The 19002-nt window shown below is 39.3% G+C and overlaps 1 protein-coding gene across 1 annotated transcript; it reads right to left on the bottom strand.

Annotated features, from left to right (window-relative positions):
* Positions 1 to 1896: 1896 nt before the first annotated feature.
* On the bottom strand, positions 1897 to 18047 carry sh3bgrl (SH3 domain binding glutamate-rich protein like). Its single transcript, XM_047353755.1, has 4 exons — positions 17797 to 18047; positions 5479 to 5664; positions 3002 to 3082; positions 1897 to 2690 (listed from the first exon to the last, which is right to left on the bottom strand). Exons 1-4 carry the CDS (start codon positions 17839 to 17841, stop codon positions 2655 to 2657), a joined length of 348 nt encoding a protein of 115 aa, XP_047209711.1. The 5' UTR covers positions 17842 to 18047; the 3' UTR covers positions 1897 to 2654.
* Between the last annotated feature and the right edge of the window lie 955 nt (positions 18048 to 19002).

The following is a 19002-nucleotide window of genomic DNA, read 5'->3' as shown; positions in this document are numbered from 1 at the left end:
TGAGTCGATTCTCCATATATTCTACAGGTCCTTCTCAAAATATATATTTTTCAGGTCTTTTATTGTCTTAATACGGATGATTGTGGCATACAGCTCATGAAAACCCAAAATTCCTATCTCACAAAATTAGCATATTTCATCCGACCAATAAAAGAAAAGTGTTTTTAATACAAAAACCGTCAACCTTCAAATAATCATGTACAGTTATGCCCTCAATACTTGGTCAGGAATCCTTTTGCAGAAATGACTGCTTCAATGCGGCGTGGCATGGAGGCAATCAGCCTGTGGCACTGCTGAGGTCTTATGGAGGCCCAGGATGCTTCGATAGCGGCCTTTAGCTCATCCAGAGTGTTGGGTCTTGAGTCTCTCAACGTTCTCTTCACAATATCCCACAGATTCTCTATGGGGTTCAGGTCAGGAGAGTTGGCAGGCCAATTGAGCACAGTGATACCATGGTCAGTAAACCATTTACCAGTGGTTTTGGCACTGTGAGCAGGTGCCAGGTCGTGCTGAAAAATGAAATCTTCATCTCCATAAAGCTTTTCAGCAGATGGAAGCATGAAGTGCTCCAAAATCTCCTGATAGCTAGCTGCATTGACCCTGCCCTTGATAAAACACAGTGGACCAACACCAGCAGCTGACACGGCACCCCAGACCATCACTGACTGTGGGTACTTGACACTGGACTTCTGGCATTTTGGCATTTCCTTCTCCCCAGTCTTCCTCCAGACTCTGGCACCTTGATTTCTGAATGACATGCAGAATTTGCTTTCATCCGAAAAAAGTACTTTGGACCACTGAGCAACAGTCCAGTGCTGCTTCTCTGTAGCCCAAGTCAGGCGCTTCTGCCGCTGTTTCTGGTTCAAAAGTGGCTTGACCTGGGGAATGCGGCACCTGTAGCCCATTTCCTGCACACGCCTGTGCACGGTGGCTCTGGATGTTTCTACTCCAGACTCAGTCCACTGCTTCCGCAGGTCCCCCAAAGTCTGGAATCGGCCCTTCTCCACAATCTTCCTCAGGATCCGGTCACCTCTTCTCATTGTGCAGCGTTTTCTGCCACACTTTTTCCTTCCCACAGACTTCCCACTGAGGTGCCTTGATACAGCACTCTGGGAACAGCCTATTCGTTCAGAAATTTCTTTCTGTGTCTTACCCTCTTGCTTGAGGGTGTCAATAGTGGCCTTCTGGACAGCAGTCAGGTCGGCAGTCTTACCCATGATTGGGGTTTTGAGTGATGAACCAGGCTGGGAGTTTTAAAGGCCTCAGGAATCTTTTGCAGGTGTTTAGAGTTAACTCGTTGATTCAGATGATTAGGTTCATAGCTCGTTTAGAGACCCTTTTAATGATATGCTAATTTTGTGAGATAGGAATTTTGGGTTTTCATGAGCTGTATGCCAAAATCATCCGTATTAAGACAATAAAAGACCTGAAATATTTCAGTTAGTGTGCAATGAATCTAAAATATATGAATGTTAAATTTTCATCATGACATTATGGAAAATAATGAACTTTATCACAATATGCTAATATTTTGAGAAGGACCTGTATATGTGTTTCATGCCAAACTTATGGCATAAGCTCCATATTATTCTCATCTGACAAAAGCACACAGTTCCAGAAAAGTCTTAGCAAACTCCACATGTTTACGTCTGGAATTGTAGGATAGAAAAGTGTTAGTGTACTTAAATGAAAGTCTGGATAAATCTAAATTTCAATGCAGTATTGTGCTACAGAAATTAAAGGGTGACTGTGCAGGGAGCCAAAGATCTATTTTTTTAATTTTGTCAATGCAGGTTAACATTTTAGACTGCTAGAGAAGAGATTTATTCAAACAGAATGTCCCATTTTAACCACTGAAAATACAAGAGTAAGTCAGGAGAGAGCTGATCGACCAAGTCATTTTTATGTTTTATTTAAATTCTGGGTGTGCATCAAACAGAAATGGGAACACAATGGGAAACATGATTCCTACTGCAGCATTTCTCAAAATATAAACACAGGAAATAATAATAATAATGAAAGCAATCCCTCATTTGGCCATTTGGCAGGTATTCTCATTTTTAAACATTGACTTCTTAGAAAAAAAAGATTGCTATTAAATTAGCTTTAAGACAATATCAAGTAAGTAAATATAGAGGCTAATAGATCATTTGTCCAGAACGCAGCTGAAGTTTTGATGACTGGCAAGTGCTAAATACTTGACTAGGTATTTCCAGGATTTAAGACTCTGAGACTAATTCAACGTTTTGGGTAAATGACTATTATGTGCTGTAAATTAGTGATAACATCAGTGACACCCTGAATCTAACTAATGTTACTTTAAGACTCTCGTTTGTGCCTGATGTGGGTTGCACATTCATGCTGATGGTTGATTGGGATTTCATCAGGTTTTGCTGGCTGAGTTTAACTGCAGGTGGCAGATATCCAAAGTGCTCCATACTTTTACCTCCTTTTACTGCTGCTGGAAAGGCACAGCGGAAATATAAGAAAACATACAGAGTAAAGTAAGTATAAATGGTCCGTGCATTTATAAGCTGAGTGATGAGTTATTCCTGTCTTGTTTTTCTTTTTCCCGGGTGTGTTCTGGGTCAGTCTGGATCCGGGTCTGGGTCTTGGGAAGGCCTGAGGTTTAAGGTAGAAACGGAGTGAGGATGCTACTGCTGTGCTTTCTTCGCTTGAGCCTCTGCTTCCTGGTGAGAAACAAAGAGCGAGACAGAGGAGGAAGGGTGTGTTACACTAAAATGGGGGATATTGGTTTAAATATCTGCCATGGCTCTGTTTCTATAGTAACCGGTACGCCTCCAGTTCCTGTTGTGGCAGAGAGGAGGTGCCAGTGAGCAAGAGAGGAGACCCGCTGTGGCGTGAAGATACAGTATATTGTGCAGGTTTATTGTGTATAAACCATATATTACATTTTCTGTGTGGAATCAACACGATTAGATTTAGACTTGTTCTGTATGGTTATCCTGCAGCACTGCAGCTCTTGTCTTCATGAGCTTACCTTTGAACCTGGGGGAGCAGTCAGACCCAGAAATGCATACACAGCGTTGTCTTCCCTGGCATCAAAGAAGGCCTCGTAGTTCTGAAAAGGAGAAGAGGCAACAATCCAGTTGGTCAAACAATAGGCATCTACAACTAAACAACAGTTTGAAGGATTATGTGAATCTCAATCCACAGTGCCATCTTGAACTTTTTTCACATTCTGTCAAGTTACAAGTAAAACATTCATAATTATTTTAGTGTTTAAGTGATAAACTAACACATAGTGGTGTATAATTCGGGAAGTGGAAGAATAAATAAGAATGTTTTCTCATTTTTCTACAAATGAAAACCTGCAAATCCTTCTCGGTATGTCTACACTAGCTTTGCACATCTAGAAACATTTTTTCACATTCTTGTTTGTAAAATAACTTCAAATCATTCAGATCGGATGGAGAGTGTTATTATTCTACTTTAGTCTGGACTTTAACTAGGCCATTCTTACACGTGGTTATGTTTTAAACTAAGCCATTCCATTGTAGCTCTAGCTGTATGTTTAGGGTCGCGGGCCTGCTTGAAGGGGAATCTCCACCCAGTCTCCAGTCATTTTCTTCCAGGACTGCCCCTTTATTCTGAACAACTGTTATCATCTTCCCCATCCCTGTTGAAGAAAAACCTTTCCTCAACAGCTAGGTTTGTGCTCTCCACAAAGCCAGGTTTGTGGAGTGTACGGGTAATAGTTGGGCTGTCGACTGATTCTCCCTCCCAGGCTATGGATCTCTGCAGCTCATGGCTGTTTTTCTAGTTGCGCTAGATGTTATTTAGGGATATCTGAGCTTTGGCACTGAATTCGTATGCACAGCACATTTTCAGATTTTGGTTTGCCAAGATTGAAAACAATGTACCATTTTCATTCGACACAGAATCCCTGTAAAATACATGAAATTTTGTGACAATAATGCGAAAATATACAACATTTACCAATATTTGTGCAAGGTACTGTAAGTTAGTGACACACCACTAGGGTCTGATGAATGTTGTATATTTGTCAAGGAGAAAGTTTGGACAGCCAATCTGATAGCAGGAGACTGGGTTAGAGAACACAGCTACAATGAATAAGCTCACATACTCCACCATGTACTGTTTGGTTGGACAGAGACACTCATATTCCTAATTCCTCACTCTGTCTCAGTCCTTTATTTTCCTCCTTTTCCTCCCACACACTCAAACACGCCCTACAGCTGCAAACATACTGGGAATTGCTGCACTCTTTTGTCTAGGACATTTAATACAACCTGCAAGTGCAACTTCACCTTCAGCCCTCCTTTATCTGTGCAGCATGCGACACAGGACTCATGCAAACACCTAGCATGCTTGTAATGGGCGTTAACTGACATGTCCTTACTTCTTGTGTGGCATTTGCATTACAGCATACTTGAGCAGAGCAATAATCTGCTCTCTATAAAGTAAAAATAAAACACAGAATTAAAATTTTGTACAGAACATCAATTACGTATGTATCTTCTTTGGTCGGCTGACACCGACAGAACAAACTGGGCTGGATATTTTAAAGATAAGCATTTTGGCATGCTGCTACACTTCCTGTATACAAAAAGAAAAATTAGCAAAATGAACTGGCCCCTGGTTACTGTGTGAAGGTTCACTCCTTACTCACTTTTATTCTTCTTTGACATGACTTAAATTATGTCCTGTCATGTAAATAAATACATTTTCCCCTTTTCAGCCAGCTAGATATTGACTTTACAGTCTCTGTTTGCTGTGTAATGCTGACTGGGGAATTATACAACACTATGGAAATCGTTTTACTAAAAATTGCTGAAACTCTTGAGAGCCATCTGTTAGGGGTATAACGGTACACAGACATCACATATGTATTCTTTTATTATTAATTGTTTGTTCTTATCAATAATTGAATTTTTTCCAAAAAGCTCAAGTACTTCAAGGTGGAGAGTACTACAGAGCTGACCATATTTGGTTCCATTTATCAACCAATAAAATCAATTCACCACAGTAAAACCACTAATAGATAATAATCGCTGATATTGTTAAGGCAATTTCTGATAAGACTGTGGAGACATTTTATAATAGAAAATGTTTAAATCACTTTGGAGTTTCTCTTGTAAACAGACACTCCTGTGTACGAGTTGCACTTGAATGCATCGAAGCACAACAGGTCATAAAGGAAGGCTTTATTTTAGGGCTCTTTAAATATAATTACTAGGAGTCCCAAAAATAATGTAAATGCCAGAAGAGGTCATTCTCAAAAATGACGTATTGATTAATAACTTCAATAAAAAATAAAAGGACAAGTGTAGTTTAAGATGCATTTGTCTTTAAATGTTCCAGCATTCACAAACCAGAAGCTGTTGTGCGAACTAAAGACACAATCTGCATGTTCTCAATCTATGACTAATAAAGCCAACAAAATATGAGCTGTATGGATAACTTTGAGCCAGTGTTTGAGTGCGACTGTCTCACCCCACAGTATTTGTCTTCATTAAAAATCTGTGGAGGGAGAGGGTTCCCCGTGGCAGGTCTGGACTCCTCTGGTATATTCTCTCTCATCCACTTCCTGTTGGCCTCGTTGGCCGCAATGTCACACTCCTCAAACTCGATTTTATTAGCTGCCAGGAAGCCCATCACATCCTGCTGTTGCTTTTTAATCTGTGTGGGGGTGGAGGTGGGAAAAAAAGGAAGCTGTTAGTTATTAACTGCAAAATTATGAGGAAACAGAGGGTTCACCATTCTGTCAAAAGTCTGCAGCAAACATACGGAAATGTGTCTGCTGTGATAAACAGGACAAAAGAAGTTGCTCTATTACTATAAGTTACCACTTTTTTGCAGGATAGTGAGTGAAGTTACTAGATAAGTGAGAACTTGAAATTTTAAGGGTAGACATAGAAAATCCAAGCTAGAGAGGTGCATAGAACTCCCGACAGTCAGACTTTCACAAAGGAATGAAAATATAACGCTTTGTAAGAGGTTTTGCAGAGATATATCACAGATGAAGAAAAAGTGGCAATACAGAACATATTTTTTTTTATATATCTGAAAGGCGTTTCATGCATTTCTATTTAGCACTACAGAGTCAATACTTCCTGGAACCAGTTCTTGCTGCAATACCTTTTGGGGTATGTCTCTACTATCATTTGGTCAGGCTAGAGGCTGTATCTATGGTCCACCTTTGGTCCATATCTGAAATAGATCAAGTTAATTCAGACTGACTGGACATCATCAGCCTTGCCAAAGATTCTCTACTGCATTTAGGTCTGGGCTTTGATTAGGCCATTCTAACGCATACATATGCTTCGATCCAAACACCAGTCGTCAAGAGCCGGTTTCCTGCATGTTAAAGATGTCCTGGTTCAACTCAACTGAATCAACTTGATGACATCGTGAGGAGGTAATTCAGCGATTATTCAACTGGGTTGAAGCAGAGAAACATCTAAAACATGCAGGGCTATGGCTCTTGGGAACTAGAGTTGGTTCCCTCTGCTTTTATCTATTATTCTGCTAAACATTCAGCTCTGGCTATTTGATTAAGGTTGTTGTCCTGCTGGAAGGATGAACGCTCAACCCCAATCTAAAGTCATTTGCAGCTTCTAAAGGGTTTTCTGGACTGCTCTGGGTTTTCCTCTATCCTTTTTTACATCTGCTCTGACCATCTTCTTTGTCTCCATGTTAAAGTAAAAGATCGCCATAGCACGATGCTACCACCACTCTGTTTTAACATGGGGATGGTGTGTTTAGGCAGTGGTTCAGTGTTAGTTTTCTTCAACAAATAGCTTTTTGCATGCAAAAAGCATTTTGCTTTTATCTGACCAGAACGCCTTTTCCAAACTCTTGCTATGGATTGAAATGTGCTGGGATTTTCAAAGCTAAGGATATATACACATATATTTTATTCTAACCCTGCTTTAACCTTGTAAACAACTTCGTCCCTGACCTGTCTGCTGTGTTCCTTGGTCTTCAAAATGCTTTTTGTTCATTAATGTTCTCTGAAAAACCTTTGAGGCTTTCACAGAACAGCTGGTTTATACTGAGGTTAAGGTGGACTCTATTGCCCCTGATTTTATTTAGGGGTATCAGAGTAAGGATGAATGAATATGTATGCCACACACTAATTTTATTTGTAGATTATTTTAAAAAGACATGTATCATTTCTCTTCCACTTCACAATCAGCTGAGCTATCAGATAAATCTAAATAAATTACACTGATTTGTGTGGTTGTAGTGTGACACAATGTGAAAATGTTCCAGCGGTTTTTGGGGGCTGCATGTTTTTCACATTTTGAAATATTCTTTAATAAATCTTCAGTAACAGTCCTTTCTGACAGGTAAGCTCTACATATTTCCAGACTGTGTAGGCAGTTGTCTGGCTTTTTCATGTGGGTGTGAAGCTTTCTGACAGGAATTTCTGCCAACAGTCAGTCTATTCCATCCAACATTAACACTTGTCCCATTTGTGGACTGCTACATTTTCTATGCTGTTCAAATAAGACAGCTGGCCTCTCTATCTGGAACCTGAAAGGAGAAAAAATGCAACTCTACAGGCGAAAGGAAGTGCAACTGTCTTGGGAGCGATGTCCCTTCAGATCTCATCTCTTTTAAGGCAAGCTATTATGATTTGTCTTTGGGTTTTAGCACAAAGAATCATAAAAAGATAGACACAGAGGCTGATGATGAAGTAACAAAAGTGCGTTTAACTCCTCTTCTTTTTTCTAAATACATCAGTACGTGAGAGTTTGTGTGTGTGTGGTTTAGTGTGAGTTTGGGTTGTCCAATAGGCTCTCAGTGGGTGTGTGTAAGAAGGAGGATGGCCCTACAAGGCCAGACGGAAACAAGTGCTCCTCTGGGACTCGAGAGGAGGTAACTGGTCAAACATGAGCCAAATAAGGCCTTCTGCGAGGAGAAACCCACACATATCCGCTCTCAGCTGCACACCCTACATTCACATACCTAAACCCAGCTTTACTGTTAAACCATGATCTGGAATTAACTTGTTGTCACCCTGGCAGCTCTGATGTCCCCGTTTTGTGAGCTCCTCCCAGTTTTATGGCAAGCAGATGAAGACAGGTGGATTATTTAACAACCATCTGTTGAAACTACACTGAGGCATGTAAATCAGGCTGGCAGATTAGCTGCAGCACAGTTTGAATCAGAGAATGGCAGTTGGGCTAGAAAGAGGCAAAGTCCCAAAACCAGCACCACACCTGCTCTGGGAACGAGTATGGGTTAAAGCAGCCGAGTGGAACACCACGTGCTCGCACATTTTAACAGACCCTGTCTCTATTAACACACACACACTTCATTTTACTCACATTTGCCTCCGACTTGTTCCTAAATTCATAAGACAGGACATTTAACATGAGGCTCGTCTTTTCTCCTTGATGTTAGCTCACTTTGGCTACAGCCGCAGAAACCATGTATTGTGTCGTTGCCAAGCAAAATTAATTTGTGAGACAAACTGGCCACATGCCATCTGCCCCTTGCTCTAATTGCACAGTGGGAATCCCCGGCTTTGCCCATTTGAAATGCTTTCTGGTGTCTTTAGTCTTGAATTGGGCCTCTGGTGAGTTTGGCATGGAGGAAAACAAGCTATCCCTGTCTTTAGCTGTGGTCATAAACAAATACTTTTCTCCTCTTCACTTGTGGTGTTCAGACCTTATCTATTTCTTTGGAATGGTGCAAAGTTACTTTACAGCCATCTTTTTTTGGAATAGATAGAGACTGTTAGACCATTATCTGACTCCATTAAGTAAATTGGCAGGACCTGCAAGATCTCTGAAGCCTGATTTAGTTGAACTAAGCTTTCCCTAGGACATCTAGTTGATATTGTTCATTCAATCTACTTTCTTGAGGTGCTTTCAACGACATATTTTCTCATCCCTTCGAATATCCCAAATATTTAGTTAGACTGTCATGGGACTGTTTTACCATCACGGTATCTATCACTTTTTTCTCAGTCAGAACAAAAATTTGTTTATGCCTTTTGTTTAATAAGTTAAGCTTTCTTTCTGTCGTTTAATTGCAATTGATTTTAATATTTAATAGGGTCCCTTAATTTTGCAAACTCGGCTTTTTCTAATCTTTCCTTGTGCAATTTAGATATTCTCTAATTCTCTATAATGGTATAAAATTACTGTGCAGCAGTCTTTTTTGGAACAGACAGAGACTGTTACACAACAATGTGTCTTCCAGTATGTGCACCTGCAAAGTTCTTAAAGCCTGATCTGCCTGACCCGACCTTTGTCTTGGAGTGTCTCGGCTTGTCTGCAAAACAGCATGCAAATCTCCTACTGGATCAACACAGGGCAAACATGGAACAGAAAAACTCATCCCATTTTTGTTTCTTATTTGTAGATGTGTGCAGTAAATCATGTTTAAGATGGACCAACTGTATTGCTAGTAGGATTACACAATATTAGGACATTAGGACCTTGCAATATTACTGTTGTATATTTAAACAATGATATAGATGGCGAATAACCCACATTTTCCTTCAGGCACTCCTTCTTTCCCATCATTATGTTGTCCCCATCTCTCTCTGTGAGCCTCAGCATCCTGGTCACCAGGATCTCAACCAGGAGTTGACAGTGATCTGGCCAGTCAATCCAATTGGCCTAATATTTTACTGGTACGCAGCATTTGAATGTGAGGCCCTTGAAATATAATAACCGACCAAGTATTGCACCAAGTAGTCCTTGTGAGCCACTTTAGTTGCTAGGCTGGTCACAAAATGAACTGCCAATCACTTTGCAACAATTTTTGAAAGCTTATATATTAGAATTTCTCAAACTATAAACATCTCCATAAACGTGAATGGCATTGATTGTTTTTAATAAATTTCATACGACATGTCATACTCTGGGATCTGGATGAATTTGGTCACCAGTTAAAGTGTGTTCAGCAACCAAGAACTTCACTTATCCGATCAAACTTATTCATGTTCGGTTGTTGAGGCTAAACCCTAGACACGCACTCAGACATATTACACTGACAAATTTTCACGCTCACACTTAATGGCAGTTCGTTGGAACGTAACACAAAACCCAAAACAAGACGCAATCTTGGGTTTGTTAGAAGGCAGTTTTGCAATACTTTGGGGAAAACTAACCCCAAATTTACACAGTGTCTGTCTCTGCTCTGCCACGCCACTGAACAAAGTCTGCCGTGATTATGCACCCTTTATAGTAAATGGTAAATAGTAAAAAGACACACTAGACTTTCTTGCTATGTTAATAAACATCTACGTATATTTATACATCTATGCAGTCTAAATTTATCATTTATGGTAATGCATATTATACACACAACATAAACAAAGCACATGGATTTTATTTTGAAACGTGTTGCGTCAAAGCAGTTTTAACTGTTGTTTTATGTCCATCTTCCACAGAATGATTTGTTTTTGTCTGACTTCCGTATATATTTCTGCATATATCACTGGCCTTTATCGCACGATTTTCCTTTTCCTGCACATGCTTCTGTAAATCCAAGGTAAGAACCTCTAATTTTTTATATTAACAAAGGAAAAGGTTTTTTAAATTCCAAACTCTGTTTTCAACAACCTATGTTCATGGTACAATTATTCACATCAGGTTCAACCAGTCAAAGTATTTTTTATTTTGACCAAGAAATGATTAAATGCAGTCCAGAGTATGGACATGATTTAAAATTGGCTGAGGCTTTTTCGGTGCTATTTGCAAATGAGTGTTGTCGACCAGCCCAAAAGAGGTCACTAGTCGACTCTGTCAACACAACAGGGCAACTCAAGAACAACTTCCTTTCTTACATCAAAATAAGAGTCTTAAACAATGACATATGAGCTGTGTCCATATTTAGGGGCTACATCCTTCAAAGGACCTTGCCTACGTAGCTTGGGCCTTTTAGAGGCCGTGGAGACTGGAAGTGAGCGGCTGTAAAACTGGACGGTCTAGTCTTCACAAGCTGTTCCCGCCCTTACCCCAGCGTAACGTCTGTTGATTAGCAACCATGATAGAGTGAAGCACAGAGCTGTGAATGTAAAATGGAGCCCAAACTTTATTTAATCATTGAGGAACTCCAGCAGTTGTATCATCCTATAATCTTGTTTTGTTTAAAATGATCTTGCGTTGTTATCTTTCCACTTTATTATTGTTCATTAATCAGCCATTAAAAATGTCCAAAATCATGTTTATGTTCATAGATATAAAAAAGTATAACACTGTAAATGAAATACATTTATGACAAATACAATTTATTTAAGTTATTAGTCAAACTCAAACAGTAACTACTGAAACACTAACATATGAATTTCTGAAAGCTTAAATAAATGTATTTATAGAGCAATCTTTTTATGTTCTCAGTAAGTTGCTCAGAAACAAATAAAACATTGATATTAGTTTATTGAGTTCTGGCGTCTCTGCAGGTATAGTAAGCCTCGACCGCCCGGTCACTGACAGCTGGAGAGATATTTCAGGTTTACACAGCTACATTCTCACCTAAAAACATTGTAAAAGTTCATATTGTGTCACAGAAAGTGTGATATATAAAAGTTGTACCACTCTCTTCTGCCATTGTTCTGTTTAAAAAATCCGCTTCGACCCGCAATGACTCATGGGATAGGGTGGGCCCTGACAGATACGCCAGTCCCATGCTTCAAATCTGGGGAAAAGAAAGATGCATTCATCAGCCGCATTTGGAGGAGCCTTCAAATTTGGACAGTCTTAATCTCCTCGCTGTGACAAAATCGACCTCTAAATGCAAACTCTGTGAACATTGGTCGAGGAATGGCTTCTTGTGATGTCTGGGAAACACTATGACCAAGAAGTAAGAAATTTTTACATTTTTACAGGTTCCAGTGGTGGCAAACCTTCAATTGCGAATACTTTCTAAAATATACTGTGATGGTAATGCCAACAGAAAAGACCACTTTCACATCCGTCACATTTTTTGGTAGAGAAAAAACGTCGTATTTGTCATTAAGAGCAAAAACACAAGTGACTGGGCAGTATTCTGAGAAATCAGTTTAGTTTCTGCGCAACAATGGTTGTCTTTATTTCTTTTCCAATCAGTTTGTTCTTCAGCACTGCAGGGTAAATTTATAGGACTTTGCACCAAAGCTACTTGGTTAATATAAGGAAAATGCTGTAGTGTGTCGCAGCCATTTCTCACTAAACATTGTAAAGGGATTTCTTCTTGCTAGGAAGTACTAAGAACAAACACTGATTCTAGATACATTTGATTGATTTTAACTGAGTACCTTATCCGCTGCAAATGTTTTCACACCAAGAAGACTGTCCATGACAGGCAAGCCCAAAATCCTGCAAATATCCCTGGTTCAAATGAGAATAGAAGTATCAATAGGGAACATTTTTGGACAAATGTCTCCTTCATTTTACATCTATTATGATCTCTTCGATAGTCCCAGTCCAGACAAAAAAATTGTTTGTTTATTTCTGCACATAGAATAATGGGTTTCACCAGAGGCCTCCTTTGAAAATCTATCAGTATTTTTATTTTTCAACCAGAATCAGAGTCATCCAAAGGTGTAGGAAGTGAAATGTGCAGCATCATGCACCATGGCTTGCATTCCACAACATCCCGAGAGCTTTGCAGGCGTGAGATCAGATCCAGATCAATCCCAGAAAAAGGTCAGCTTCAGATGATAGCAGGCATTGATTGGATGAACTGTATCCAACAATGCAGGCTTAGATCAATGAGGCTCAGACTGATTCAGTCAGTTCTGCTGGCCCAGAGCTGGGGTCAGTTTATGTTCAATTCAATCAAAAATAGTTGTAAAATAGTGTTTCACAAAGACAAGACTGAATGACTTTTGTAATCAGTCTGAGGCCCAACTTTTAAACCTGCCCTCTGAGCTAAAAGAAATAAGATTTAACTCCAGCCCTCTGTGTTTGTAAGGGATAACTTTTTGTCACGATTAGATTTAGTCTGATTTCTACCATAAAAAAACACTTACTGGAATGTGGCGGCTGGTAGCTGCCTCCACCCAGTCCTCAGCTCAGTCAGCATTTACAACACTGTTTACAACAAGACACCCGGGCTAGATTCCCTGCTGCTGCCTTATAGTAAAACAACACCAAAGTCCAAAACAATCACTTCTAATACAAACCTTGCCACAACAACCATCAAAAACAAAGCTAATGTGGAATCTAAATGGGACTACGTGCAGTGTGTATGACACGCTGAGGTAAAACACATAAAACAAAGACATATTCACAAGTTATATTACTTATTTATTGTAGCAATGAGGAAGCAGTGCAACTGGATGACTGATGTGCATAAATGGAAATGAGGGAGGAAAGGTTCCTTAGTGGTGGCTAATGTTTGCTTTGTTCCTTCAATAAAATTTCCCTTTCAGGTTGACTACAGTAGTAGTACTGATGCACGTGTGCAGAACATTTGCATTTGTAGATTTGGGTAAAACTACTAGTTTGCTTTTCAAATTTGGCCTCATTGCAACATTGAGTTTGCAGGATAATGTCCAGGAAAAGTGACATTGTGGCCTGGGCAAATGCTTTTACATATGGACTGAACTTATATAGCGCTTTTCCACTCAAACAGACCACTCAAAGCGCTTTACACTAGAGCCACATTCACCCAATCGCACTCACACATTCATACACCGATACGCAGATCGGTAGGCAATTTGAGGTTAAGTGCCTTGCCCAGGGGCACATTGACATATGGCATGAGGAAGTTGGAATTGAACCCACAACCTTCTGATTGCAAGACGACTACTCTTCCTACTGAGCCACAGTCGCCTAAACGTAGAAAGTACTTTTGAAAGTACTTCCCAGAAGCTTTCCAATGGGACACAGCAATGCATTTCCTAAAGTTATTTAAAGTCTGGCTGGAAATTTCACAAAGGAAACTGTCCTTAGGTTGGAAGTTTTATATTGTTGTGGACTAACACAGATTAGGATTTCTCCTCACCACTAAATAGCCCCATGCCTCATTTTTCCTACAGCCTGGTATTACATCCCGCAGCTTTTTTAACTTTAGGTTGCGGCAGGGAATCCAGATGAGGCAGCAGTGTAAGAATCTATCAAACACCCAAGAAATGTGTCCTACATCCATCTCTCTTTTAAGATAAGTTACCTATAGTGAGCTTAATTCTGAAAAAGGGTCTTTCAGACTTGACAAATGCACCTCTAACAAAGACCTTTCAACTATAACAAACCTAATCTGATAAACTTTCACCATCCCTTCAGACTTTAGAGACAAGCTTTTTTGCCAGTTTTTGAAAGAAAGAAACACTCAGCTCAGCTATGTCATCTCAGAAATAATTTCATGGGTCATATTTGAAAGTAGATACAAATAGCAAATCCACTTATTAAGTTTAGGGTTCTGTTTTTTCCTTCGGCCAGAACAAAATAACCCTAATAATCAGTCTTGCAAGTCAATAAAATGAACCGCACCATTGCGTTACCAAGTACTGGAAACAGGGCTACTGGCTAAAACGAAGCATTGTGTACACCGCTCCCCCACTTTACACCTACATACTGATTTGGCTTGTTGACTTGCTCCCTTCGGCAGCTAAGACGAGTGACAATGATAGGTTGACTTTAGCTACTGTGTGTGGAGTCTCATTGACATAGTGAGAAGATTTTAGGGCTGGCTTGCTTGCTCAAGAACATAAAACTCAATTTTTACTGCACCAGGTCTCATAAAGGTACCAATCCAATACAATGCATATATTTGCTGCTTTGAAATAAAAAGCTACCATTTATTCTATCATACAACCTATACCAGTCAACCCCAACAACCAAAGCCAAACTTATTCTTAGACTTTGATGAGGAAATTTGTGATGACATAGTTCACCATACTTCTGTGTTGTTTGTTTTTACTGCTACATTCTGTAATACTCACTGTTTCCACATTTTAACTGCAGGTGCACCATAAAATGTGCTAGTTACCAGTTCTGAACGATTCTCCATGTGACCTCACCAGACCTATTGATTGGCCAAACGGAAACTGTAATATCAGATGTTTCTCCGATTGGTAAGCTCATTATACCGTAGTGCTACCGTAGGCCACGATAACCACAACACTCTTAAGTGTGGAAGGTGTTACTGAAAGAAGAATACTTAACGAAGATATTTCAGTATCAGTGAGGGGTTTAGAAATTATTTATGAAATTCAATTTCACCACTTGGTTGATTTGAATGTTAGTTGTCTGTCAAAGGAGGCTTTTTCATCCCTGCCTTGGAGACATTTCGAAGGAGTAAACAGACACGGAGCTGACTACAGTACCAAAAAATACCAAAAAAGCATAACAGAGAACAGCAAAGTTGCTCTGTTTTATATTTTTTTGGCTTCCAACATCAGTATTTCATATGAAATACTCAATTCGGAAATATTTTCAGGTTTTTGGAAATCTCAGAGTTAAGGATCTTTATTCAGGGAATAGTGCTAATCACATACATTAGATGCCATTGACCATACACAAGACCAACTCCAAATCATTTTATCTTTCTTTTAAAATAGTAGGACCCTTTTTAAAAGTGGTCTCTCTTACACACACAGTTTGATGTCATCTCTGCTTCCAATTGAAATAATGAAAGACCGCTCACAGCAGGAAGGATAGAAACAAATATTTTGAACACTGTTGATTTTTAAATCTAAAGAAATGCTGTAATCAATCAAAAAGGTTTATAAAAACTAGAGATCCAAAACACTCAGAAAGGTGCATCTCTAATTTTAACATACATCTGATGTTGGTGTAGATTCTTATTCATCCAGGATATGACAGTCCTAAGTACCTAAGCAGAGGGCAGATTGACTTCTCTTGTTTCACCTCTGATTGAGTTTCACCACTGATCTTCAGTTTTAATCATGGATTAGGACCTTCAAGTATCGTTAGTAGACACAACAATCGAATCATTCCATCCATTTAAAATTATACACAAGAAAACAACTTCTTTAAAAAAAACTGTTTCTATGTTGTGGAGCATAAAATCTATCAGTGAGCACCAAACCTGTTGAAAGACTTTGAACACAAAGGAGAACTACACTGTTTTTTTCTCTGAGCAAAGCAAAAGCTAAGAATGTTATTTTGGAAATGCTCCTACTCATCTCTATGCTCGTTGCTTTTCTGTCATTTATGTACAATAATTACCACTGCAACACAGAAGGTAGCAAAAGAAGGAGATATTTTAAAACACAATGTCAATCATACTAAACTCTTAAAGTAAACTTTTAGTAAATCAAAAAGAAAGTATTTTCTTGGCAGAACAGATCCGGGTATGCATAGAAGCAAAGCTTACGATACTATAGTTTGACCCTTCAAACAGTGCAGGATGTATGTGTTTGTGCACACAGTACATAAGGTCATCCACTTATTCTAGCAGACTTTAATGTAGACAGATCAATGACAGGAAATGCTGCTGCCCAGACGTACTCCTGCACACTGAAGGGTATCTGGGCTCTAAACTCTATCCACCCTGACTCTACAGGAAGCTCCTATCCTATAATGCCCCTTATGCATTGAGCCATTACAAGTGTCATATTTTGTGATAGTCTCCCAGGACAGTCCATATGAAAAGAGCCTCTATGTTTGATGGCTCATCAGGACTTTATATGATGGAACAATGCAATATATAGCATACTTGTGAAGTTAAAGGCAAATTATTCAAGACTTTCAAAGATTGTCTCATAAGTTAGCATTTGTAAAGTGTGCTGTGCATTTGTATCAGGCCTCCCGAGTCAATATTTTGCTGAAATATATTTTGCAACAGTCACAGTTGACAACTGTTTGGGTGTATGTCTCTACCAGCTCTTGACATCTAGACAGTGAAATCTGTGGCCTTTCAAAGTAGCTCTAGCTCAGACATACTGGATGGAGGGCATCTGTGAACATCCAATTTCATTGATTTTCAGGTTTTGCCACAGGTTCTCAGTTGGATTTAGGTTTGGAGTTTGACTGGGTCATTCTAACATGTGAGCATGCTTTAATCTAAATCATTCTACTCTGGCTTTATGTTTAGGGTCATTCTCACCCCAGTCTCTAGTGTTTTTCGAGGCACCATAAAAGCAAATTTTGTATTTTTCATTTAAAAAGTAGTGTTTTTGATAGCTGTTTGTTATAAATAACAATTTTTTATCAGAATTCAATGATAAACAAGCACACAATGTGAACAGCTATAAATTGTGGTATTTCCAGGCCTTCAGTAAGTGTTAAACACTGGTCCTGGGCTTCAGCTGCTTGTCTAAAAGTGGGGCCCTGGAGAATTGCATCACCGTCATTCCAATCCACTCTAAAAGAAAGTTTCAAGTCTGAAGCAAACACTTCTCAATTCTGCATAACCCCAAGGAGAAAATTTAGGCTTTGCTTTCCAGAGCAAGCCAGACCCAAGTAGCACTGGCATCAGGTGACAGCATAGAATTTAAGGACCATTATTGATTTTCTATTGATTTTCTGCATGCCATATTAGGCGTTTCAGCTGCAGAAAAAGTCTTAATTGTTGCATCCGGAAGCTCTGACTGCTAAAAACCACATCATAAAGAGAAGTGAGCTCTGTCATCCTGCCTCACACTTCCTCTGTTTCTTTCTCTTTGACAAAGTTACCAAAAATCAGGAGAAGAGTCTCAATGTATGTTCAAACTTCTAAAGAGAGCACGGCAACATCTCTGCTGATGAGTCAAAGCACCCCTTAACAGGAAGATGACAGCCTAGTGGACATCAGTTTCCTAAAAGTTCAGCTAGCCCTCCAATAATCCCTGGATCCTCTGACTAAATCCTGCTAAAAAAAAACCCAGCAAACAAGTCATGCCATTGTTGTATCCCTTACCGAGGTTGATCCAGAGGACGTCGCTATGTACACTTTGATCACCATTTTATATCCCTGATGTAGGCTGTCACAGGCTGGCTGCTGTCAACGCGTGCTCCTTTGCAGGTGAATGGAGCTGCAGATGTGCAAAAATAAACACAAGACGACAAGAAACTTCCAAGGCTGAGAAACCGAGAATGTGTTCTTGCAGCGCAGACTATCTGCGCAAATGCTTCTGCCCTCTGCTCTGGATGGAGCTTGGCATTCCTCCTCCTCCTCCAGCTCTCCGCCCCTTCTCTCTCTCTCTCTCTCTCTCTCTGTCTCCTTCGAGCTTGAAACGCACACACAAGCAAACACGCATATGCACACGCAAAGGGCGATAGGCCTGTCAAGATGGCATCACATCGAGGTTATATTGTCTGAATATTTCAGCATGGAGCCCTTTGTCCGTTAGCCAAACGCCACGTATTGTTCTTGAACCGAGTAAATGCACACTGCAGCGTGTGCCTCAGATAATGCTCTTACATGTACATGCAGGGATGGTGGAAAAAAAGTGAGAATATGTTGTGATTTATTCATTTTTTGGCCGTGTTTGTTAACAGCTTCTGGAGGCGAACGCTTCATTAGACGCGCTTTGTAGGCCCCCTGCAGGCCTCTGCCGGCCAGGAAAGTATGGAGGGCCAAAAATGCCACAGTTCTGTACATCAATAAATCATTGAAGTTAAATATATGTGACCATTTCAATACAACCAAAAATACATACATCATATAAATAAACACATATTGTTATGCACTTTACATTCATTCCATATAAAAATGTTTTTTTTTTTTTTGTTGTTTTTTTTTCTGGGGCCAAAAGTGCAGCAATCAAACAAATATTGACAAAATTATTAATGTTTAATCTTTTAAATACATACATTTGAATGATTAAAAATTAATTCAATAATAAATGAAATAATACATTTCGGTTCATTACATTGATTGATATTTATTAATTATATTAAAATCCAATACATTAAAAACACATATAACCATTATCTAATAAAATTAACATACAATTACATTACATTCCCCACGACCCACTATGGAATAAGCGGTAGAAAATGACTGACTGACTGACTACAATTACAATAGATTTTATTTAATGATTTTGAGTTTAAAAAATTTTGCAGAGAATAATCCTTTATTATTTCCTTTAGAGCAGATGTTCAAAAAGTGTGAGTCAAA

Source organism: Girardinichthys multiradiatus, chromosome 23, assembly GCF_021462225.1.
Source record: "Girardinichthys multiradiatus isolate DD_20200921_A chromosome 23, DD_fGirMul_XY1, whole genome shotgun sequence".
Taxonomy (NCBI): domain Eukaryota; kingdom Metazoa; phylum Chordata; class Actinopteri; order Cyprinodontiformes; family Goodeidae; genus Girardinichthys; species Girardinichthys multiradiatus.
The sequence above is the reverse complement of the archived record's forward strand: the minus strand, read 5'-3'. Positions and strand labels throughout refer to the sequence as shown.

Excerpts from the sequence above, each read along its gene's own strand:
- sh3bgrl (XM_047353755.1), bottom strand. The coding sequence starts at position 17,841 with ATGGTGATCAAAGTGTACATAGCGACGTCCTCTGGATCAACCTCG. Across the intron at positions 3,083-5,478 it reads ATGAAGACAAATACTGTGGG|AACTACGAGGCCTTCTTTGA; the intron begins GTGAGACAGTCG and ends TCTCCTTTTCAG. Across the intron at positions 2,691-3,001 it reads CTGCTCCCCCAGGTTCAAAG|GAAGCAGAGGCTCAAGCGAA; the intron begins GTAAGCTCATGA and ends GTTTCTCACCAG.